General features: G+C 34.2%; 1 protein-coding gene across 2 annotated transcripts in view; it reads right to left on the bottom strand.

Annotated features, from left to right (window-relative positions):
* Nucleotides 1–1,035: 1,035 nt before the first annotated feature.
* The window catches only part of Ask1 (apoptotic signal-regulating kinase 1), a 141,014-nt gene continuing 116,865 nt past the window's right edge, over nucleotides 1,036–25,184 (bottom strand). For both annotated transcript variants that reach the window (XM_081726821.1, XM_081726819.1), the window contains 6 exons: nucleotides 24,368–24,473; nucleotides 20,675–20,867; nucleotides 16,019–16,177; nucleotides 11,992–12,133; nucleotides 6,198–6,274; nucleotides 1,036–1,650 (listed from right to left, as the gene is read on the bottom strand). In XM_081726821.1, the coding sequence (XP_081582947.1) occupies nucleotides 1,503–1,650; nucleotides 6,198–6,274; nucleotides 11,992–12,133; nucleotides 16,019–16,177; nucleotides 20,675–20,867; nucleotides 24,368–24,473 (825 nt within the window). In that variant the 3' untranslated portion in view covers nucleotides 1,036–1,502. The remainder of the gene's footprint in view (nucleotides 1,651–6,197; nucleotides 6,275–11,991; nucleotides 12,134–16,018; nucleotides 16,178–20,674; nucleotides 20,868–24,367; nucleotides 24,474–25,184) is intronic.

The following is a 25,184-nucleotide window of genomic DNA, read 5'->3' as shown; positions in this document are numbered from 1 at the left end:
TGCCTCCAAGGTATGTCAAAATCATACGCAACACTCGAGGTGGGCAATTGAATCTCAATAAACAACTTCAACATTACTGCTTCGTTTCGTATGATTTTTTTTTAGGGGAAAACCATTTTTTTTAAAAAAAATACTATTTTTTTCAAACTGCTATCGATTAAAGATTAACTTCTGAAAAATTTAATCGGTTAAATTGAAAATTAACAAAATGAATCATTAACGGTGTAATCAGAAACCTGTGTGCAGCAGACAAATGACAAAGAGAGAGATTTAGTCCAAATACACCGTGTTTCAAAAAGAATGACCTGATTTTTGACGCTAATAATTACGGAACATGGGACGTGCCGGCAAGGAAATGAGTGTTGTTTGAATCGGTGTGGCCTACAGTTTGAGAAAATCACTGTTAGATATTAGTCAATGCTTCTTCTCAGTTTGCAGTCAGTCAGAAGATGGTGTTGCTCAACAGAAGGCGTTTTGTGGGCTACAGTTTGCAAAGACTGAGTCAGTGATTTCGGTCCAGCGTACTTTTCGTCGGCGTTTTGGCATTGATCAGTCTGCACCCAAAAACATTCGTCGTTGGTATCGCCAATTTGAAGAGACCGAATGTCTGGGCAACGGTAAGAATCCAGGTCGGCCTCGCACTTCCGATGAAATGGTGGAAACAATTCAGCAAACGAATTGTTCGTGCTGTTGGTGGTGGACATATAGAGCATTTGTAATAGCATAGCCAAAACGTTAAGATTTTGTGAGTATTTTGCAATTTATCCCATTTCTGTATGTTTTTATCAATATATATGGACTTTTAAAATCAGATCATTCTTTTTGAAACACCCCGTATTTCAAGATAATCCACACAATTGAACACTTTAGACTGAGATCAAAGTTTGGAGATCCACTGTACGTCAAGACGAAAGAACTGGACGTGAAAAAGGAAATGTCGTACCCTTGACTAGCTAATTATGCTTTGGGACTAAATAAAACAGAATGCTAAGCTGTAACCCATAGCAAAAGAACTTAATTTTCAACCCAAAAATATTTAGGTATATAATATAATTCAGCAACCAAATAATATAATATAATTCATAGGAAAGGGATCTTAAAAAGAAAACAATTTACAAATCGAACAATGTTTTGTAAGAACAAGCAAATTACAACACTATCAAATAATCACTTGCATCCATTAACAATTTTTCCTATAATTCTCAAACATCTTCAGATCATTACGATTGAAAAAAAAATGTGGCACATAGTTTTCTGAGTACAGAATAATTATTTCTTTAACAAGTCAACAATATCTCATTAAGGCCATGCGTTATTCATCAGAGACATTGACCTTTCATCACATTCGAGGAAAGAGTTCTTCTTGGATATCTTCTTAATTTCCTATTTGAGTAAAATATGTTACAAAAATATTCCAATTTGTACGAGGTATTTTAATTTGATATATTCAACTTGAAAAAGCTGCTGAATTTATATATGCATATTGACATCCTTCACGTTCATTAAAGCTTTGTAGAGCCAGGTGGGTCTTCATTTGAATCCGTTTGTCGTTTATTTCTAGTATTAGAAGGATCGACTTGAGCATTATGTTGACTATGCTCTTGACGCCACTGTAAGATAGCTCTCCAAATGCGAAGTTCAATGCCGCCCCTTCATTGGAGACAGAGGGAGAGAAAGAAAATAAATACAATTATTAATATCGTATATGCAATTAGAAGTAATCAATGAATTAAGATATTCCACACACATGTTAATACCATTATTATCAGGACCTGATGTTAAACTAAAAGTGAGAATTTTTAATAACCTACCTTTCTTTATTCCTACAATCTGTAACTCCCACTTACATACATGCTTTCACACGAACTTGGTATCTTAAGCTACACCAGTGATTTTTATATAATTTACAAATCTTCAGCGTTTTATTATAAAGATGTAAGAGGAATTATGATAAATTACAAATATAAAATACGCATATAAATAATTCTCCTCTAAAGAATACTTTTTAAAATTTTAACTATATTTATGCGGTTTGCGTGATCAGGAAAAATATTATCGAAATTTTGGAGATCTGGAGAAGGAAAAAAAACTCTTTTCCTTCTCGGTCACATTTTGTAAAAAAAACTCATGTTATACAAAATTTAGAGGTTTTACGCCTAATATTTTCGGAAATCTAAAGAACGACAAGGAAATTGTCAAGCTCCCGTTAGGGGTCGAATTTACTAAAATTCCGTACTGTATACAAACTAGGGTACATTGAGAATACTCATACAAATTTCAAAGTTGTATGCGTAATAGTTTCAGAGATCTGCTGAGTGGTGGTCTTTTTTCGTAGGAGTCGCATTTCACAAAAGCCCATCTTATTTTCAGCCTAGATTACACGTAGGGAGTGGTCCAGGGAATACGATTTTCTCCTCGGAGCATTTCCCGATTGTGCTCAACTTGGACTACCAATACTACTTTCACCTCCCGTTTATTCAAATTCACCCCAGAAGAGATCTAAAATCATCACTGGGTATAAGAACAATATTTACACAAAATTTCAAGGTTCTACGAATAATAGTTTCGAAGATCTAGTGATGAGTAAATCAGTTATGTACCTGTGGTTTCTGGAAAAAGGAGAACGCCAATTTGATTCCTCATTCGTATGGGAGAACAAGAATACGTCCATCAAGAATATTTCGATTGCTACTGGGGTAGCTTAACTTTTAAACGCCTATTGACGCACATCTGCGTCATGGCTTTAAACCTTCATAGCTCAGCCCGTAATTAAGGCGCGAAGACAATTTTGGTGTCAATATGTTCGTGAAGGATAAAGTTTTCTAAGGACATGCACTTTATGCGGTGAGTGTCACGGCAGAGGAGGGGAAGGGTAAAAGTCGTGTTTTTTTTTTATAAGTTTTTGGGGGCATCCTCCCTCCCCCTTGGGGGTACAGTCATAAAAATCGGTATGCGAAACAATAAAGTAGTCCACTATACGCTAATACCCCGCAAAAGTACTTGTTGGTTATGTGTGTGGAATAGGGGAGGTTCAAAGTTGACCAAATTTGGGTTGCCGGGGCCTCCCAAATTCTATTTTGTTATGTTTTTCCGAATTTTTTCTCTTTTTTCACCATCTTCTTCTACGAATAAAGCGGGAATTGCACAAGTGTTATCTCGTTGGAATCTGTGATCCATAAGCTTTCCAATGATGTATGAATCATGACTCTGTGATAATTACGGGGTCACTAGGGTTCCTAACGTGAAAGTCCATGATTTCGTTGAAATCCCCGGCCGGCGTTTAAAGGTTAAAAGAAAAGGAAAGTGTAATTTTTCAGCTTTACGCCCTACGGTGTAGGCTAAAAAAGACGGCGATGAAGAGAATGAACGAAATGAGAGAATCTCGAGAAAACTCATGCACACATTGCTTGTCCTCAACAAAGCCCAATGAGCGCGAGTTGGGATCCAACCAGAGAACCCATGCACCAGAGATGAACACTCTTACTACTGGGTCACTGCTGCCCCTGGTTGCTTAAAAGGTACAAGTTCGGATGCATATTGTGGATAGCTGAAAATGAGTAATTTGGGACTTCTTACCCTTTTCCAAAAAAACAAAGATACACATGTAAATATTAGTTTTGGAAATTACACAGGGTTGCAACCAAAAAGCTGTTTGCATAAGTTTAGCTTATTTTTACGCTTTTGGATGAATCGATGTCGAAAATGACCGCTTCTGGGTGCAGCGAAGTCTGGGTCAAGTTTTCGCACAATAGAAATGTAACGTGGTCAAACAGGTAGCTGGAAATCACTAAATTGCAAATCCATCACACGAAAATAAAAATGAACATGGAAGATTAAATGTATTTGTGCTCCCCGAATACATGTACACTGGTCCGGATGGGGATTACTGACACACATCGTAATGTGTTATGAATGAGAGTACGATATTATAAAGAAAAACCAAAAACAATAAATCTGTTCATAAAACGAATTTAGTAAGATTACATCTTAGATTTGTGAAACGTAGTAAGTAGCTCTGGCTACACTGTTTGTTGCTCAAATATTACGAGTACGCGAGTACGCGGGGTTTTGTTGGCCCTGATGTTAGAAAACTGATATCCAACAAAGACTTCATCAGTTCAATGACTCCAACACAAAAAGAGGCTTGGGTTGCCTTTACTGTGGTCATCAAAACGTTTCTGGGAACCGAAAGGACTCACAGTACAAGGAAATGGTGAAAAAAACGTTGCACGCGTTCCGAAAGCTTAGTTGTTCCATGAGCTTGAAAGTCCATTTTTCTCAACTCGCACCTTGACTACTTTACTGACAATGTGGGAGCAGTGAGTGAAGAGCAGGGAGAACGTTTCCATCAAGATATCAAAGAAATGGAACGACGATATCAGTGGAATTGGAGTGTTACGATGATGGCAGACTACTACTGGAAGTTGTTTAGGAATCTTCCGGCAGCCACCTACAGAAAGACGAGCTCTAAACGAAGTTTGACCTTTAAAAAAGACGATTTTACAAGCAATCTGATTGAAGGTGGTATTACTTTTTGTCTTCACGTGTGTGCGTGTTTCTGCTTATTAATTTGTGTTATGTTGTTAATGGTGTTTCTGTAAATCGCATAGTTGTGTTCATATTTTTGTTCAACAATGACCACCCGTTTGTTCGAAACCCAGACGTCCCAGGACAAAACAGTTGTCATTCTGAATTCAGCGCATCCCAACACATACGAATCAGTTAACTAAACCGAAACAGCTTAGCACTGTTTTATTTTTGCAGACCTGTCTTATCAATGTATTAACGTATTTTTTAAAAATACTTTAATAAGTATTCTGCTTCCTTTGAAAAAGTATTTGATTTTCTTTTAAAGAAATAAACACATAATTTCTTAAAAGAAAGTAAATCTGTAACAGTCTTTGAAACAATAAAGTGCGTTCCAAGTTAAGAATCTGATCGTTATTTACATTTTCAATATTGCTATTAGCAAATGCTAATTGTTATTACAAACCTTTTAAAAAAATGGAATGTGTGTACACTGCTTCAAAAATTATTTCTAGTTACCACAGATTACTCCGAAAATAGTCTAGTTGTCCTCCAAAGGTTACCATAGATTTTATGGATTAGTAATTTTGAAAAAGATGACTCATTGTATTGGTCCAAATATAGTACTATAATTTTTGTATAATAAGCTATACTCGTACTACAATCATAGCCTAGAGTATTACTCTTTACCCATATATTCTACTATTTGTATTAATCTTCCGCGACCGTGCAGTGTCATTGTGTGATACATCAAGGTCAGACATATATACGAAATAGGTAATGATAATGCACCATGTTGTGCTTCGATTTGGTTGATATTAAAATCTCTATTATTGTATTTTTACTACGCTTTCACAGCGTATTCAAATCGTTCTGAGCATACTTCCCATATTCAATACGATCCAAGATTTTTATGTAAGTTTCGATCAGGTGTAAGTGCGAACTGAGATTGCAATATTTCGATATGTTGGTTACCTTGATATTATGTTTGCGGATCTGCATAAATAAGGTATTTTATTTCCATATATTTGTGTTATTAATGAACACATTAAGGTGATGAATATATTTAAAATCAATACTAGAAATACTTATACATCAAATTTTTAACGTTACAACATCGGAAAATAATTATATTATGATGATTTCATGAAAAATTACGGTCTTAAAACGCAAAGAGCATTCAATGAGATTGGAACTATTGTTCAGTTCGATTTGAATCCTTTGCCTATTTTCACAGTGTGTTTAATATTTCACCCTCGATAGTCGTATTTTGCCATTAAAATCTTCTCAAAAACTTGCGGCCGTATTACATTAGAGGTCACATACATTCGGACTAATACGGTATATTCTCAAGATACACGAATAATAGAACTTTTTTTTTTTTTTTGAATAAGTATTTATCAGAATTAATTTACGTAAATCGGTGAGAATTTTAGAAAGTACTTATATTTTGGTTAACAATTATTAATTGTTCTCTTAAAATTCGACAGAAACTTTCTCTTGTACTCTTCCGCTGACCTTGATTATCAAACGACATCCATTTCTCCTGCTTGGGTAAAAGCAAGTAGGAAATTGTGTCGTTGCCGACACAGAAACTAAGAATAAATCGAATACTCAAGCTTTGTTAAAGTTACTAGCAAATCTCTCGTACCTTATGAGGTATATCTTACCTCAGTCCCAATCTTCTCAAGTCATCCCTGTTTACATAGTGTAACAAGTCTTCCAATGTGTATTCTTCGAAGAGAAACTACAAAGAAACAAGTTAGCATCATGAATATCATTCTCTTATTTACTAACATTTAACTTCTTCTACTACCATTTAACTTAAAATGTAATATGCACTTACTAGCGAAGTATTTGAAGTGGTACGCGGAGATCTGCATGTGTTATATATCATTATATGGGTCACAACGAGTACACCTTACATGTGAAATATCTCGCTTGAATGGGGCCTGTTGGGGGCGTGGCGACCATTTGAAGATCAGAAAAAAAGGCACGCTTCGAAATACCAGAAAACGTGGACAAAATACGAAGCTATGACGTAATTGTTTTGAAACGTGGTATCTATCTATTAAAATGCTAGAATAGCAATTTAGAGCGACTGAGCTCCAACCTATAACTATAGCTTTCACACCTTTGACTTACGGTTATTTGTGATTTCACGTTTATAATAAAGACAAATATTTTTAAAGAGATGTACTTTAAATAAATTACTTAAAGAGGTATTTTTAGTAAAGTTTATCCTTTTAAATTATTGTTCAAAGCCTTTCCATTTTAATAAAACTTCTCCAAAATAAATGCAAATGAATTCTGCTGCCATCTTTGGTGTTTTTTAAAACTATACGGTTGTGGGCATTTATATGTTTATGGCCACTTCTTTCGACAGCGAGATCTCGGAAACTACAGGCTCTAGAAAGATGACGTTTTCATTGATCGATTGCAAATTTTGCGTAGATTGTCCAGTTCTAATTGAATATTTTAAAAACAAGGCCATTATTTCTTTATTACATTTTTACGGGTACATTGGAAGTGTTGAAATTAAAAAAAGAAGCTAAAGCATCATATCCTACCCATTATACATTCCAACACCATATAATTGTATATAGGGGTTGAATATCTCTCAGGCGTTTTTCATGGCCAAATTATAATGAAAAACGAAGGATAATCATTTCTCCAGTCTAAGTTGAATCTTTATTGTTTGGAGTGTTTTGCCGAATGAACACTATATATCACTGACATTATAATTGATTGTATGTGTAATGTATTAGCTTATTTTAAAATATATAAAACGATAATAATGCCTGTTGTTCTGTATGGTTGCGAAACACGGTCGCTTACTCGAAAGGAAGAATAAACATTGAAAGTGAGAACAAGATCCTGAGACGAATATTCGGGCCCAAGAGAAATGGGAATAGGGAATGGCGGAAACTTCATAACGAGGAACTACATAATTTATACGGTTTACCCAACATTGTTAGGGTCGTCAAATCTAGGAGACTTAGGTGGGTAGGTTATGCAGCCAGGATGGAAGAAAGAACGAACGCTTTCAAAATCTTAACTGGAAGACCAGCCGGAATACGACCATTAGGAAGACCTTGGCACAGATGGGAGGACAATATTAAAATGGATCTCGCAGAAATGCGAATACAAAGTAGAAACTGGATTCAATTGGCTAAGGATAGACGTCAGTGGAGAGTTTCTGTAAACGCGGCATTGAACCTCCGGGTTCCATAGGCCATAGAGTTAGTTAGCTTATGTATTTGCTTATTACATACTGCATGCAAGAAGAAAGAAAACACTGTTCATACATGAATTAAAAACTCCAACCGGAAGTAGGATCAAATCTTGCAAACGGTTCAAGATATTGTAAAAGTAATCGAAAAAAAAAAATCTCCCCTTTACGGTATCTCTTGCCGATTTTTATGAAGACGTCTTTCACTTGTGTCTGCAAAGGGACATGTACAGATGTGAAGAATAACAAGGAGATTCATGCTCATATGTGAATGATGCGCTGTGTAGAGAGCGCAGGTTCAGCTAGTATATAGATTTAACAGGTAGCTGAATACGAATCTGACATCAAATGTTTACGAATCAAAATGGCGGACACAAATTAAATTTTAAAAGAAGCTATGAATCTGCAATTAGGTATATAGAGATATTCAATGTAGCTATGTATGAATTGGATACCAAAAGTGTAAAATTCAAAATGGCGAGTCCAATATGGCGGACAAAATCAAAACACTGCTATGGAACTGAAAACGGGTAGGTAGAGGTTTTCGTGGTCGCTCAGTATGAATTCAATATTAAAAGTGCGAAATGCAATATGACGGATCCAATGTGACGAAAAATGAAAAAAAAAAAAATGTAGAGAACGGACATATGTTACTCTTAGACATGTAGTAGAAAAATACTATACTACATAAGGGGGCAAGTAGGGGCAGATGATGTTTTACAATAAACAGGGAACATGTGCTATACAATCATGCCGAAATTGAGGCACAGAATGCAGAGCAGGTTTTCTAGCGCATATGAAAGTTTTATGATACAAACAGATTGTAATCATAGACAACAATTATTTTACTACCAATTCCCTCCCCGCTCCCGAAGAGATAAGCGGGGATCGCCATGTGTCATATATTGTTGAAAAGCTCGCATCGACTGCAGTTTACATCTGTAACAAACATCTCGCTTGAATGGCACCTGTAGGGTACGTTCCGACTATTGGCAGATACCATCTGAAGATCCGAACAATGACAGTAAAAAGTGCGCGTAAAAACCATTGTTATGCTTCCATAACTGTCTTTCCGGTTTCACATTATGCCGTGTACACTTGTGAGCAATATGTATGACAAATGTCCAGAGAGAGATAGTACTGACACCGAGACTAGTTTCGATCTTGTCTCGGTCTCGTCTCTAATTCGAGACCATGATGTGCTTTTTTAAATCGAGACGGAGCCCAGGTTCGTCTCGATACACATACGTCCATTCTGTAGTTTTGCACTTATTGTCCGCCATATAGGATGTGTCATATTGCATTTTGACTTTTAACAGTGCATTCGTACTCCGTGACCACGAAATCCTCTATCTTGTTTTCAGTTCCATAGGAGTGTTTGCATTTTGTCCGCCATATTGGATCCGCCAATTTGCATTTTACACTTTTGATATCCGATTCATTCATAGCGACGTCGAGTGTCTCTATATACCCAATTTCACATCCATAGCTTTATATATATATATATATTGTGTCCGCCATGTTGGATCCGCCATTTTGATTTGTAAACATTTGATGTCAGATTTGTATCAAAATAATTACATCATAGCTTAATATTTTGTCCAGATTTTCTGGTGTTTCGGAGCGTACCTTGTTCTGATCTTTAAATGGTCGCCACGCCCCCTACAGGCCCATTCAAGCAAGATATTTCACACGTGAGGTATACTCGGTGTGACCTTTCCAACGATATATAACACTTGCAGATTCGCGCGTACCACTTCATGTACTTCCCTAGCTAGTTTGGCTTTATCCGAATTATTTTACAATTAAATGTATGCAGTGTATTAATATACTGTTCATGCATGCTAATGGCTTCAATCTGCGGTGGGGAGACAAATCTGTTTCATGAGTTTTCTCAACTTCTGAACCACTGGCGGGGAAACATTCGATGGACTGCCAGATTTGAACGCTCCTTTCCTCAAATGAAATATTTTAAAATTCTTTACTAGGAATATACTGGCAGGAATACGGAAGTTTTTGTTGTTGCGGTCACGAAAAGGAAAATATAATAATACTAAATATCTCCACTTTTTAATACCTTTACAAATTTATGCATTGGGTTGAGTATGTGCAAAAGTTCTACCGGATTTTGGTGCTCAGAACTGCGAACAGCACGAACGGTAACTCACCTAGGACTGTGCAAAACCGAAAACGCAATTGATGATCTTTTATTGTCTTCCAAATAGGAGATGAATCCGACTCCGATAAAAATCCAAGGTTTGGAGTGAAAGAGCAGTTATAAGGCAGGCTTCACAGCCTTCACATAATCAAAAATCTTTCGAGCGAAGAAGTTCTGCAACATGCGAAACAGGTGATATGTCTGTACAGCCAAGTCATGAAAACAGGGCAGGTGGGATAAAATTTTGCATGACATTAATGACAGAATCCTGGCGTTATCATGGTAAATGGCGATTGTCAAGGTTTGGCCGCTTCGATCACAGTCTGCCCAAGTGTTCGCACTAAAAATGTGCCATTAATGATATGATTAGGATCCAGATCTTCCAGTGAATTATTTCTTTGACATCCCACCACACACTGAGCAACATTTTCTTGGAATGACATTCTGCTTTGGATGTCAATAGTGATGGTTCAGAACCGCGACACACTATTCTATGAAGCTTTACGCTCCGGTACTTAATTTCCTTGCCATAGCCCATGATAATGCATGGTAAGAACCAATCATTCTTGTATTGGGTAAAAGAAGAAAATTCGCTCCTATTGAATTCAAGTAATGTACAAGCTAATGACTACGATTTATGAGAAACCTATCTGTTTCATTATTAGTCACTCTTATCCACTAATTCTGATACAGCTAGGTTCGGACTGTTTTTTATAGCCTGGTTTCTTTTCGAAAAACAACACGGGACGTATAGATCCCGGTTAATCTTGACAGTTTTTGTCTTTGTACCTGAATTATCGAAACAATTGATGTCATGTGCTATCGTCAACTGGATTTACCCCATACACTTGCCAAATGTTGAGGCAGGCTGTGGCAATTATATAAGACACACTGTTGCAAAAAAGCCTGCCGAATGTTATATAGCGAGGTAGCCCTATTCATTACTGGGAAGATAAATGTAACTATGTCAACACTATTTAACCCTAATCATTACTAAAGAGTAAGCGTTCTTTTTTACGTGGAAGATCCAGTTTCGCATCCCTCATTAAGATGTGAATCTATACCTAATATAGCTTTAGTACTGGTACAGAACATCCAATTCCAAACCAAAATCGTAACTTATATAAATAATTTATTTGAATCTAGTGTTTGTATTTCTAGTAAGTTTAAAATACACAGAATGTTTAGTATAGTGAATACGGTTAATTACATGCAATATCTTATTCATTTGGAAATTATCTTTTCCCTCTTTTGGTTTGAATTAATATTTACCGAGTGAGATTAGTTTGCTTTAAGCTTAGCGTCCATTTAAGCACCTAAGCTATATGATACGTGAACCTAAAGTTCAGAGGAATCTGAATCTTAATGGATTCAAACTTTAAGACTCTCCTATCAGAAATTAAATCCGGAACCTGAGCACATTTACCGAGTCAGAAAAGTTTACAACAAAATACGTATATCGACCTAATTATTGGCGATAAAAGAAACAAAGAAAAGGTGAAATTGAAATAAAAAGGCGAACCGATGTAGACACGAAATATAACCTAACTATTTCACTGATGCCACTTCCCAACGAATATAATGCATATATAAATTTAATTTCAAGAACATTAACTATGCTTTCTCTTGTAATGCTTTTCTCCAAAGATGGACAAGAACAACTCGAAAAAAATTCATAATGTTGGCTAAGAAAAGGGAAACATGCTATTCTATCTCTATTGTGTCAAAATTCCGTGAATTATAAATGCAACAATTACAATAAAATATTCCCTTGTGTACTGTGATTGTAACTAATGAAAAAATTACTCTCAAACTACGAAACAGTATATAAAATACCTTCTGTCGTTAACTGTTATAATTTACGACATTATTACATTTAGCTGAGTAGTACTTGATTCTCAAAATATACATACTATTTTAAAACAATTAGATCGTTAAAGGTTTATGAATCTCAGATGTGCGAGTTTGTCATTTATATCTGGTTGCTATGTACTGTAATAAAAAGAGAGAGTGAATTAATATTTAAGTTAGTTATACACAACATACTGTAATTAAACATATCTAAAATACTTACCCGATCAATAGAATATTGATCAATGTGAAGCTCCTCTAACCACTCGATGAGCCTAGCGTCACCAGAACTATCACGTACATTTATTTGTGGCACTGTGGATACAGGAGAAACTGCGCCCATATCTTTTCCTATAGAACAGTAACTGGAAGAATAAAAGAAATAAAGAACAATTATTTAATAAAAAGAAAGAACAATACATCTGAGATAAAAACAAAGCAAAACAAACTAAATTAATAAAAGATAAAGATAAATCTTATTACTGATTCTTATGTTGCTAAAAAATTGTAGGAACGTATTACCACATTCCTTGGTACAGACTACCTTAATCGATATAATTATTCACTCTTAAATCATCAGCGTTAACGATCTTGATCCATCTAATTTTTAACATGGTCTCCCCACTCTTTAAGTGCAGCCCTAAAGTAAGGGATTAAGAAGCTTTTAAATAGCTGGCTAGATAGCAGTGAATGTGCCAATCCAAATTAAACGGATTGAAGAATTTATACGATGAAACTACAGCTTTTGATTGTAAACTATTGATAACATTTTTCTTTCTTATTATATGCAAGTTCTCCATTTACTAAATACAACTCTCGGAGACTGACCCCCATTCTATAACTTACGAACGAAAAAAATATGTACCTCAAACTAGAGTACTATTCACAACAACTATAAAAGCTCTAAAAATAGACCAATTGTGCTTGTATCACACAATTATATATACACATTATTATTATTATTATCATTATTATTATTATTATTATTATTAATCATCATCATATTAGAGAAAGTTACACATTGTCTGATGGGTAACAGAATCATATTCAGAAAAGGAAATCAGCATAAGTTTAAAACATTACTCTTAATCGTGGGTATGACTTATGAACTTTAAAGGACCTCAGTAAAACTAACCTCAGCTAAACATCACGCGAAAATACTTGACATGAAGTAACAGAGTGTTGAGTTACCACTGATACTGGATAACATGAACAGTTTTAAGTTTTCAATTATAACTGTGCAGTCATTTGTAAGTTTTCTATTAAAATCCATGCACAAACTATATACTTCGAATACGACCATAAAAAAAATTATACGGCTACTTTAGTGAAAGTTATAGCATATGCTTCGTTTCGTTTAACCTCCAGTGTTTAAATGCTTTTGATTAAGAAAGATTTAAATGCAAATAATGATGAAAACAGGTAATGATAGTATTGGAAACTGTAAGAATTGAGAAAATTCATGCATACAACCTTTTCTCCCACAACAAATCAAACATGATTACTTTAAACTCCCGTCTCTGAGCTATATCACTATTTCCTGATGATGTGCTGAAGCACATTAAACTTCGAGAAAATACGGAGAAGTGCAAAACTATGTAATAACAACAGATAATATTAATTAACATCTGGAAAAGTACAATACTAACATACTCCTATCAAAATATGCTGACAACAAAATAAGTTATTTACACGTGCGTTTTAGTATTTAATTGCCAACAGCTTTAAAAATTTTCCGTACTTCATATCTTTTAGTTAGAAGAAACACTGTAGCTTTCATAATCATGTGCTACTTGACATTTTAAAATACACGAATACTTAATAGTTTATATCCATATGAACCCTATATTCATAGTGTTATATAATATGAGTAAATCCACTGACTCACTCATAAAAAGATCTAAACCATTACACTTAGAAACTTGAAATTTTGTACAAATGTTCTATTTGGATCTTGGGGTTGTAGGTAACTTTTTTTTTTTTTTTTGGTCGTTCGTCAAATTTTTAGAACTATTAAAGGTAGAGTCTTGAAATTTTGTATTGATATTCTCATTGGACTTTAGGATGCAGATAAGACGGGATTTTTCGAAAAGTGGCCGCTAAGGGAGGATAAGGGAATTTTATTTATTTTATTTATTTATTTATTTATTTTATTTATTTATTATTATTATTATTATTATTATTTTTTTTTTTTTTGCCGTTTGCCAGATTTCTGAAACTATTAGGAGAAAAATCATAAAATTTTGTAAAAATGTATTTCTTACACTCTAAACTCTAATTAAGACAGGACTTTTTTTTTTTTTTTAATACGGCTCCTTAGGGAGGATAATGGGACTTGGACGATTTTTTGCTGTGAGCTACATATCTCCGAAATTATTATGCATAAAATATTTAAATTTTACACAAACCGCGTTACATTTTAAGCCGCAAATAAGAGAGTATTTTGTGAAATGAGGCCCCGAAGGGAATAAGAGGGTTTCAATGAATTATTGCCATGAGCCAAATTAAGAAACTATTAAGCTTAGAATTTTGAAATTTTGTTCAAATGTATTCCCTGCAATTGAAGTTGTAGATGTATTTTGTGAGATCAGGCTCCTAAAGGGAATAAGAGACCTGATTGGTTCTTCGCTGTTCGCCAGATCTCCAAAACTATTACGTGCAGAATCTTGAAATTTTACATATATATTCTTCCAGCTTTTAAGGCTTTTTTTTTTTTTTTTTTTTTTTTTTTAAATGCGGCCCTAAGAATATATAAGAAAGATTGAACGATTTATTGCAGTTTGCCAGAGCTCAGAAACTATTGCCAGAACTACGTGTGGGACTTTGAAATTTTTTACAAATGTTCTCCTTGCACTTTAAATCGTATATGATATGGGATTTTTCGAAATGCAGCCCGTATGGGAGAATAAAGGGGTTTAAGGGACACAGGAAGAGAAAAGATGAAAAATATTGCTCGCGTAACACACCGGGGCATATCTAGTATTATTCTAAAATGTAGTCCACACTCGCATTAATTCAGATCATTTGTTTCACTTAATCAAATTATAAACATTTATTACTTAACTTGAATAAACTTAATTTTGTTTCATAATTTCAACTAGTATACTGTAGTTTCTTTTTGCTTATTTATAACATTTGATTCTAATAAACTATTTTTACAAGTATTAATTGCTAAACACACACTTCACCAATAATCAGAAACAACTCCAATGCGATGGGCACCTAACTGGCATTAAATGGATTCAATAACTTTATTGTAACTTTGTACTATTTATTGTTATGTATTATATTTTCATACAAGTTAATTCCTACCTATTTCTTATAGATTATATTATTGTATGATTGACTTTTATATTATTTATTTTTAATACATCATTATTTTTTGCGGCATCGCTTTGAATATTTCTGAACTGATTAACCTACTTTCACTCTGCTTTTCGTATTATACCGTGGATAAGCACCTATTTTTTTTCCCATTACCTATTTTATTATTCTTTATTTCTGCACACACTGGTAACTTTGGAAATCCAATCCCTTTATACTTATTGATTTGATTAAATTAATTATGAAATTTCGGTATTACTTTCTCTTCCAAGTATGTATCCACGTAACTATTATTTGCTGTGAAATACATTAAGAATTTTTATTACAATTCTTACCACTTTTCTTGTTTAATTTGAACTTTCGTGAATAATTCAAATACGATGAAGAAAATCAGAAATTTGGAAACTACTTCATTTAAAAATTGTTATTTAATAAATCGACTGAGTTTTTTATTTATTTATTTTTTATTTTTCTACACCCCAGAAATCTATAAGTGGTTTAGAAAGTCGTAATGGTAAAGCATTCAAACATCTGCACTATATGAAAGGTATTTAAAAATAAGTATTAGTTCATTTCACTAGTTCATATTAGTATAAGTAATTACAAAATATATTTTTCTAAAATATCGTATTGTTCACTATTATTGGGATATAAATAAAAATTTAGTAAAAGCGAATAGCGAAGGTTATTTATCTTGTGAAATGTTACTCTTTTGACTGTTACGAGTATGCAGAAAAACGAAGACAATAAACGTTCAAAAACCTTCAATAAATAGATTTAAATTTATCAATCCAATTTACAAGTACAAGTTATACCTCTAAAGATTTTTGAAATTATTATGCCTCACTTAGTTGCCATGAAAAATCATTATAATATAAATAGATTACTATGATTATACACTGTAGCAAGAAAGTTATTTAACTTACTCAGAATCTTGACGACTCCTTGGTCCAATAACACTTCCCAATATGGAAAGCTGCTGAATCGACTGATTTAACAGTTGGATGTGAAGGTTCTGTTCTTCAATGACTTGTTTTAACAAATGCTGGTAAGATCTCTGGCTATCTAGTATATCTTGAAGCAGCCTACAATTAAGAATACAAAACCATTGATACTTCTAAATCTGTCATTATTTCTTATTTGCCTCTTGCTTCTAACAAACAATGTATATATCAATTATTCTCTCTTTGTTTCGATTATCGCTGTTACTAGCCACATAACTACCTAGGTACTATTAGTTCTTTCAATATTCCAACTTTTGATCCATAAGTCAATCTTCTATAAGTAAAATCTAATGATATATTTGGTGTAACATATAAAGCCTTAAAAACTTACAAAATACCAGATCGGAATGAGATCCTTTTTCTACTTACTTTATCTCGTTAATGTCTTAAATATTAAAATGGAGTAAATCCTCAGAAAAAAATAAAACCAGACCAAAGAAACATTCGCCTACTTGTAATAGCAAAACTAAATTATTTTCCAACTTCCGATCCTCGGAATTCATGACTGAGACTTTAAACAATGTGTCGTCTTACAAACTTCACCACTACTGTTAACAAAAATATTACAATCGTCTCTAAACTAAACTAAACTAAACTAACTAACGTCTCTAAAGATACCATTACGTCCTACTATCTCTATTCTATGTAGGACTGTCCAATCAATTTGTGGGGCTTAGGGCGAAAGTAAATTGCAGGGCCAATGATATAAGGGAAAATTCTATATCCAGCACGAGCACATTATTTTAAGTAACTTTTTTTTTCATATCAAAGATATCCAATACAGTTACCTTTAATGCAGCCATTGCTGACGTTATAAGTGCGCTTCGCAACGCTACTAGTATACAATCGTACAAGTTCTACAAAATGATGCTTCACTATGTCTAAAATTCCAAGAATGTATTAAAAATAGTAAGCTTGTTATTTTTTCTGAAAGGCCTGCCTTTTACTGGAATGGTACAGGGTCTCTCGAGTGCGGGGACTGAGGGCAACTGTCCCACCCACGGGAAAGCTCTATTTTTCTGCCAATATCGAAATTCTTTTATATTCATAACACCATAAACATTCCCGAGCAATGTCAACATATCTTCATATCCAACTTTTGCTTTATTTATTTATAATACAGATCCTATGGTTGTTTTAAAAGAAGCCTCAAATATATCAGGAACCAAAGTAGGGGATTACATACGATTCAATCGGTTTTGAAAGGCTTGTGTTAAATTTATAACATACCATACGCACATGAAAATATACACAAATTGTTCAAGTTTCAAACATATCGTTACAAATATTCGAAGTGGCGTTCTTTCGTCACACGACACACATCTATGTGATAGTCTAGATCGCCCCCACACGAGCTCTAGCATATGCAATCCTGGAGCTTACCCAAAGTCATTGGTAGTGGACACACACACATTGTGTTCTTCACATGCAGCCAAAGGAAAAAGTCACAATTAAGAGTTCAAAGGGGCCATGAGAAAAAGACTAACTTATCTTAGCACACTGCCCAATTCAACGACATGAGAGTTCTTCATTCGTGTAGTGATGCACTTCAATGTGTCAATGGGTCGGTGCCCCATAAAGTTGGAACATGAAGGTATTGAAATCCTCTTTAACTTGTAGAAACAATCATAACTGTAGTATACCGAAGAATGATATACCCCTCACAAATGATATACCCCTCACAGTGTTCTCCGCGAAGAAAAATGGATTGTATACTTTTGATTTAGACACTGCTGTAAACACATTCACGTTTACCTTTACACAGGCAGCTACTGTTCTTAAACTGTCGACACCATCTCAGAATGCTTCGATGACTGGCGGTGCAATTGCAAACTGTTTACAGAATACACACCCGAAAAACACTTCTTATACTCCAACACGTAAAATGCTTTCTGTTGCATACACGCCGTTTCGCACACTGCTTGTTCTGCCATCTGACGACACGAGCCAAGGTTACGAATATGAGAAATTAAAACTTTCAAATGTGTTCTTTTGTTCCATTAATAGCACAAACGTATCATATTATTAATTTTTCGACGTATTTCGTTTGAAAATTTATTGTATCAATTATAATCACCCTGTATCAAGCTGCTACATTTGTTTATTCAATCCTACTTATGATGTGATCTATACGTACGGTGTGAATATTACACAAATTTTCAATGTCTTTTGCATATATATATATAATCAAATTATACATGTAAATTTTCTCTTTTCTCTCAGAAAATTTCTCATTTTAATAAAATCGAACATTATAGCATTTATTTTATTATTGTTTTAATATAAAAAAATAAAAGAATGACTGATTATTAGATAAATGTGATTATGAAGCAAATCACATTTATTCATGTTTAAAATGAAATAAAATGAAATCTTGAAGTTTTACGTCCCACGGTTATACCGTATAGCTAAAGGAGACGGTGATGATGAGAATGAAAGAAATGGTAGGATGATTAAAATGGGAGGAAACGGGAGAATCCCGAAGAAACTCATGGACACGGTGTTTTACCACCACAAAGTCAACTTGGTGTTATTCATGTTGATACCGGCGGCAAGTCGAATCATGGTTTCAAGAAGCATATTACACATAAATATTTTCCAGTTGAAATATATAATAGAAAATTTCAAATATATGTAAAAATCAGTTTTACGTCTAACGTTTATGCCCTGTATAGGCTGAAGAAACTAAATTATTAATGAAAGTGAATGACTACGAAAGGAATTGATGGAACCGGAATGTGAGAGGAAACGGGGAGCCTCGAAAAAATCCGTGGATATTACTGTTCACCATAAACTTAAATGGGCTGGGATCGAATCAGATATCCCTCGTACCAGAGCTAAGCGAGAAATTCGTTCGAGCATCATCAATATACTAATATAGTTAAACCAGCGTCAATTAGTCGATTCGCTGGGTTAAAATAAGAAAAATTATTAATATGTTGCGTTAGTCAGTCACATTTACTATTACTGAAGCGCTCTCTAATCGATAGAAACGAAGAAAATATAATGAAAAATCAGAAAATAATACGTAATCTACATAAATAAAAATTAAGTATTACTATTGTGAGCTGAATTTGGATTTAAACGGCCGGCATCGGAAGTGTCACTGTTCATCTCAGCGACCCCGAAAACCATGGATTCCACACTAATATCGGTCATTTTTGATCATTTATATATATATATATATATATATATATATATATATACCCCTTTCCCAAGTTGTGGGGCAAAATTTGAATTTAAACCGTGTCCGAGGTGTCACTGTTCATCTCAGCGATCTCGCAAACTATGGATTCGAAACTAATGTCGGTCATTTTCGATTATATATATATATATATATATATGTATATCCAACCTCCCCCTTCCCTAAGTTGCACCATCAGAGTGAAATGATAAAAACCATCGCAAGCCCGAACCTCATCTATGTGGCAAATTTGATCGAGATCGGTCGGGTGATTCAAGAGTTATGAAGTCACAAACATAGTCATTTTTATTTTTATATTTTACATATAAATTAAGGTAATTGAAACTACAAGAGAATATAAAGCTGAGATAGCTATAAGCAGCGTGCTGCATAACAAAAGCACGCTATTTGATAGCAACCTATTGGAAATTGATTAAGATCATACTTCCCTACAAGATACCAAATCTGAAGCTGAAGAAGGCAGATCTTTAAAACATTATTTCTTATTTTATAAAAGCAGTCAATGTAAAACTAACAAATACACTTGAACAAAAATTTTAGAATTTCGAGAAAATTATGGAAAATTCTTACTTCTTCACAATCTGAAACCTTATTAAAAGGTACACTGCTCCATTGTGTCACGATTAATAATAATAATAATAATAATAAAACTAGTAACTGGCAGAAAATGCCAGACGTTGCCTTTTCTTCCAATAGTATCACATGTTTTTAAACAAGAAATGTTTAAAAATTTAGCACCGTCATTGTACATATGTACAAAAATTTATAGCGCATGAATTCTCTGTTGTCTTAAAATCAGATTTTATTACAGGATCAATGTACTTTGTTTTGGGGAAATTTTGGATTTTATTAGGGCTGTATTGCTTGAGCAGGAACCCTAATGACTTAAAACATACATCCTGTGCGGCGAAGAGCTACTACTATCCAAATAAATAACATTCCATTTAAACATTATTTGTGTTGTAATGATTATTTTCATACAGTTATGCATGAGCTTTGTATAGTCTATTTAGTTCAAATGGTCACTACTAATCTCCAGTTAACATTTTATTATTATTATTATTATTATTATTATTATTATTATTATTATTATTATTATTATTATTATTATTATTATTATTTCTTTTCAAAAAAGAAAGTTAGATAAACACATATGTAGAACCTTCCATGTTTAGACATGACATGGACTATATCACATAACTCCTTGGATTAATGTTTTATTTAGTACACATTTACATATAACGAAACACTGAAGCATGAAGGCACATTCTTTCGCTGTTTCCGCATCTACCTACCAACCACTCAATTCTCTCACACGTCTTCATCATTAATATTAATTAGTCATTGATCAAAATCAATACACACACACTTACCTCGTATTTTCATTTTTCAAAGCATCTATTTGTTCTTGATATTCATGTTGAAATTTACTGTTTGGAAAAGTATCTGAGGTTTTCTGGGATTTGATTGAATTCACAGTTGAAATACCTGACGCTGAACCTTCTTCTACTCCATCCGGGGCACTCTGATCCCTGTGATCTCGTCCTGCAAGATTTGCTCCTAATTCTACAAAGCAGTGAAAACATGCGTCAGATTAACATATATTTTCAAGATACGGTCATACAAGCATTCTATATTCGACCTGCAACACTGAAAAAACTAGAACTATTCTCTATATTTATGAATTAACTATCTCAGTTTTATTCAGAATGACAACAAAAACAAAAGCATTAAGTTTTCACTGAAAAGAAAACATTTTTTGGCACACGTTGAGAGATTTCTAAATTTCAAACATAAGCAGAACAAAAACACTGTAATTACATTCTTTCATAATATTTACTTATTCAATGAATTTTTATGAGAAACAAGAGACTGTGTGTGACATGTTTTCCGTTTGTATATTTGGTCGAATAAATGTTTAAATCACTTATTCCTTAGCATGTGTATCACACAAAAGAACCCTCCTCAGGTCACAAGTCTTCAATCACCACCATACACAGTCTGAACATTAGGGGGCACGTGAAAGGAGTTAGTGAGAACTTTCAACAATCACTAAACACTACACTGGTCAAGTCTATCAAAATTCAGTTCCATGAGAATTACTTGGAAGATGCTCGTACTTGCGTATCAGTTTGTTATACAGTGAGCGCAGAAAGTGTTCATACATCTATGCTATTGAAACAAAAATGCCTGTGAAAAAGAAACAGAAAATTTAAGAAGTGTAATGTATGAACACATACAGTATGAATAATGAAAACTAAGCTTTATGAATATATCAATAAAGAACCCCAAAGACAAGTGCAATGTTCAGAAAGTAAATAAACTCCATAGAAAGTGTGTAGAGTAGACGCAAAAAGTGATCGTACATTTGACGTAAGAATACGAAACAAAGACAACACAACTGGGGTTCACTTGAGTATATACCTCTGTATAGTAGTGACGAGTGACAGAGTGAGTTTAGTTCCGAATAGGAGCGAAAAAAGAAAACTGCACAGTGAACTGTTAAAATGGGAAGCAACCGAACAGAAACAAGTGAGGAGACAAGGCAAGTTATTATTAAATTGCATAAGAAGGGTAAGTCTTTGAGAGAGGTATCAAACCTTGTACTCAGGTCTCGTTCAACGGTACAAACAATAATTACGGGGTATAATGTTTTAACGGTGCGAAAAAAAAAAAAAAAAAAAAGAACTGGAAGACCAAGAGTGTTGTTGAGTGAACAAGACAAATGTTACATCATTATAGAAATAAAAAAAGGTTCCGAAAAGTAGTGCTGTGCAATTGGCAACGGATCTGGAAAAAAGCGGTGTTAAAGTATCAACCAGTACATTGTGAAATATTTGCAGAGAGAATGGGTATCATGTTCGGGTAGCCAGGAGGGGAAGAAAAAAGTTCTGGTCAACAAGACAAGTTTGTAAAAGAGTATATAGATAAGGGATCTTACTTCTGGAATAGGGTCATATTTTCGGACCAAAGTAAATTTAATCTTTTTGGGCCTGATGGGAGGCGTATGGTATGGCGCAAGGAGAATAAAGAGATGAATCCTCGAAATCTCGTCTCTACAATAAAACAAGGAGGAGGATCCATGCTTGTCTGGAGTTGTATGAGTGCCTCAGAAGAGGGTCATTTCCACTTTATCGATGGGGTGATGGACTACGAAGTGTCTATTAACATATTAAAAGGAAAAATCTCCATACTAGTGCTCAGAAGATGGGTCTTGAAAACATTTTTTTTTTCCAGCAAGACGACGACCCCAAATATATAGCGGAAAATACTCGATTGTGCCTCCTCTACAGTACCTCAAAACAGCTTTGCACACCTCCCCAGACACTAACTCCATAGAACATCTATGGTCTGTCCCTGAGACAAGAATCAGAAGGCACAGCTCTACTAAAAAAAGGCCTGAAAAAAGCTATTCAAGAAGAATGGGACTTAATCAGTCCGAAACTACATATCACTTGGTGGAGTCAATGCCACGAAGACTAGACGTAATCATTAACGCACAGAGTAATCCCACAAAATATTAAATAATGTAATATACTTTATAAACATTAGTTCAAGCATAAGTGTACGGTGACTTCTTGTGCTTACAAGATAGGAATTCTCTCTTTTCGTTTGAACAAAGCAGTAATTGTGTTTGTTTGGCCTTTCTCTTGTTGAGTTGAGCTGATGTTAGTTTAGCGTCCCTTTCAGCAGCGAGGCTATATGAGACGTGGACCTACTGATTAACGTGGAATCGAACCCGGGTCTCCCACGTCAAAGACGCGTACCCTAACCGCTTAGCCACGAAGGAGCTCGCCTTTCTCTTCTATATAGAAATAAAATGCATAAATGAGTAGTCTTAATTCTGAATAAATATATATTTTCCACCTCCCGTTTTCATTCTAATCTATTTTCAATATAAAGTGTACACAGTTTGCGAACACTTTCTATGCTCATTGTATATCGTTCCAGAATTCATATTGTATCAGGTATTTTGAGAACATGCTTTAAATGTGTAATCGAAGCTTCTTATTAAAGCAGTGGATTTCCGACAAAGAATGATTACTGTGGTTTTCTGTCTAATGTGCGCAAAGGAAGATAAATATGCATAAAGTAAACATTCTAAACAAATGAATTTGAAAAAGATAAGCTGTTTCTTAAATCCAATTCTTAATCACTGCAAAACTAAGAATTGTATTGATCATTCCAAATATCTTTTTCGTACTATTTTAGGTTTTCAACTCTCTCGAAGTTTTCTGTACAAGTTCAAAACAGATAATTAGTATCATTAATACCGCAAAAAGTTAAGGAAAAACAGAAATTCCGAAAGTGAAAATCTAGTATCTAGATAGCTAAAACATTGACAGAGTATAACATATAATACCAATGACACTAATGAAGAAGTTGTTCTATAAGGGAAATTTAAGAAATTAAAACATTGATAGAGTATAACATATAATACCAATGACACTAATGAAGAAGTTGTTCTATAAGGGAAATTTAAGAAATTTGGAGAATTAGAATAAATAAATTACAATAAAATTGGAATTCTGGCCAGTTGTATAAATCTTTAATAGAAAATGATAACATTTTACACATCGCATCGCTTAGACAACGTTTCAATCCAAAGGAACACAACTTCACGCAAAGAGTGAAAAAGTGAATGACTGGACCAGGACTGGAACCTGTTATATTCGGCATACCGTGCCGATGCGTTAACCACTACGTTCACATTTCGTGGGAACTAATTCGATAATGAGGCATAGCACGCATTCACAGAATTCTTTGTGCCCAAACCCCTGAGTTTTGTCGCCAGTGCATTGAGCAATTGTAGGAATGTTGGCAGAGGGTGCTTCGTGTTGGTGAAGGTTACTTCGAAACCCAACACTGAGTACCATACGCTGGATGTTTGTTTGTTTCTGATGATCATGAACGACAAGATCTTGTTTGGTTACCTTCTATTTAACATTGTTGTTGCAATAGACTGACAATATTAATATATGATCTAACAGTAAGAGATTTCAGGGTAGCAACAATATTATGTTAATAGTCTTTGCTTATTTCAATTACACTTAAAAATCCATTACCTGGAGATAGTACAGTAATAGCTGCTTGCACGGCATTTCGTACTAAGTTGTCTAAGGCGAACATCCAATGAGGTTTGATACTATGGCAACGCAGTACGTGATTTACCTATAAGCAACAATAGTAACGAAAATAATCACCAACAGAGCAAACATCCAGACAGACAAAAGTATATTTATTGTATAACAGTTATAACATATTTGCTATTAAATCGAACTATTTACAATTAGGGTGACTTGAAAAAGAAACCTCAATTGGCGCTGTTGTACTGTTACTCTGAAAATTTATTTACCAATTATTATCTATACAGTTATTATCGACATCCCGTATCTTTGAATATCTATATGCTAAGCTTAATTTTAAACTATACCTTTGTGATCACTAATATCATCATCAATTATTTCATTTATAGCTCTAAGTATTGGTCATGAGTAGACTACCACTTGTAGAGGCGTGGTGGATATCAGGAGTGCTCAGTTACTGCATGGTTTTATCATTTGAATCTTTACTAGTGATAAGACAACAGATATGTTGTATACATTGTAAAACACAGCTATTTCGATAAAGTAATCATTCTGTTATTTTATTTCTTTTTAGAAAAAAAAAATATTGAAAATTCTTGCTTCAATTTTTGTGTGAGCAACTTGAGTCACACATAATAACAGATTATTTTGAAACACTTTTTAAGTATTAAAATTAAATATTAATCTAAGTACCATACAGGGTGTGATTTAAAAGTACCGGAACTTTTCCCGCCGCGCGGCTCCCTGGCGTTCGAAAAATGTGAGGGGTGGGGGAAAATGTGCGCGGGACCTTCCT

Source organism: Thermobia domestica, chromosome 1, assembly GCF_964235325.1.
Source record: "Thermobia domestica chromosome 1, izTheDome1.hap1.1, whole genome shotgun sequence".
NCBI classification, from domain to species: Eukaryota; Metazoa; Arthropoda; class Insecta; order Zygentoma; family Lepismatidae; genus Thermobia; species Thermobia domestica.
Note: the sequence above shows the minus strand (reverse complement) of the source record. Positions and strands in the feature narration are given on the sequence as shown.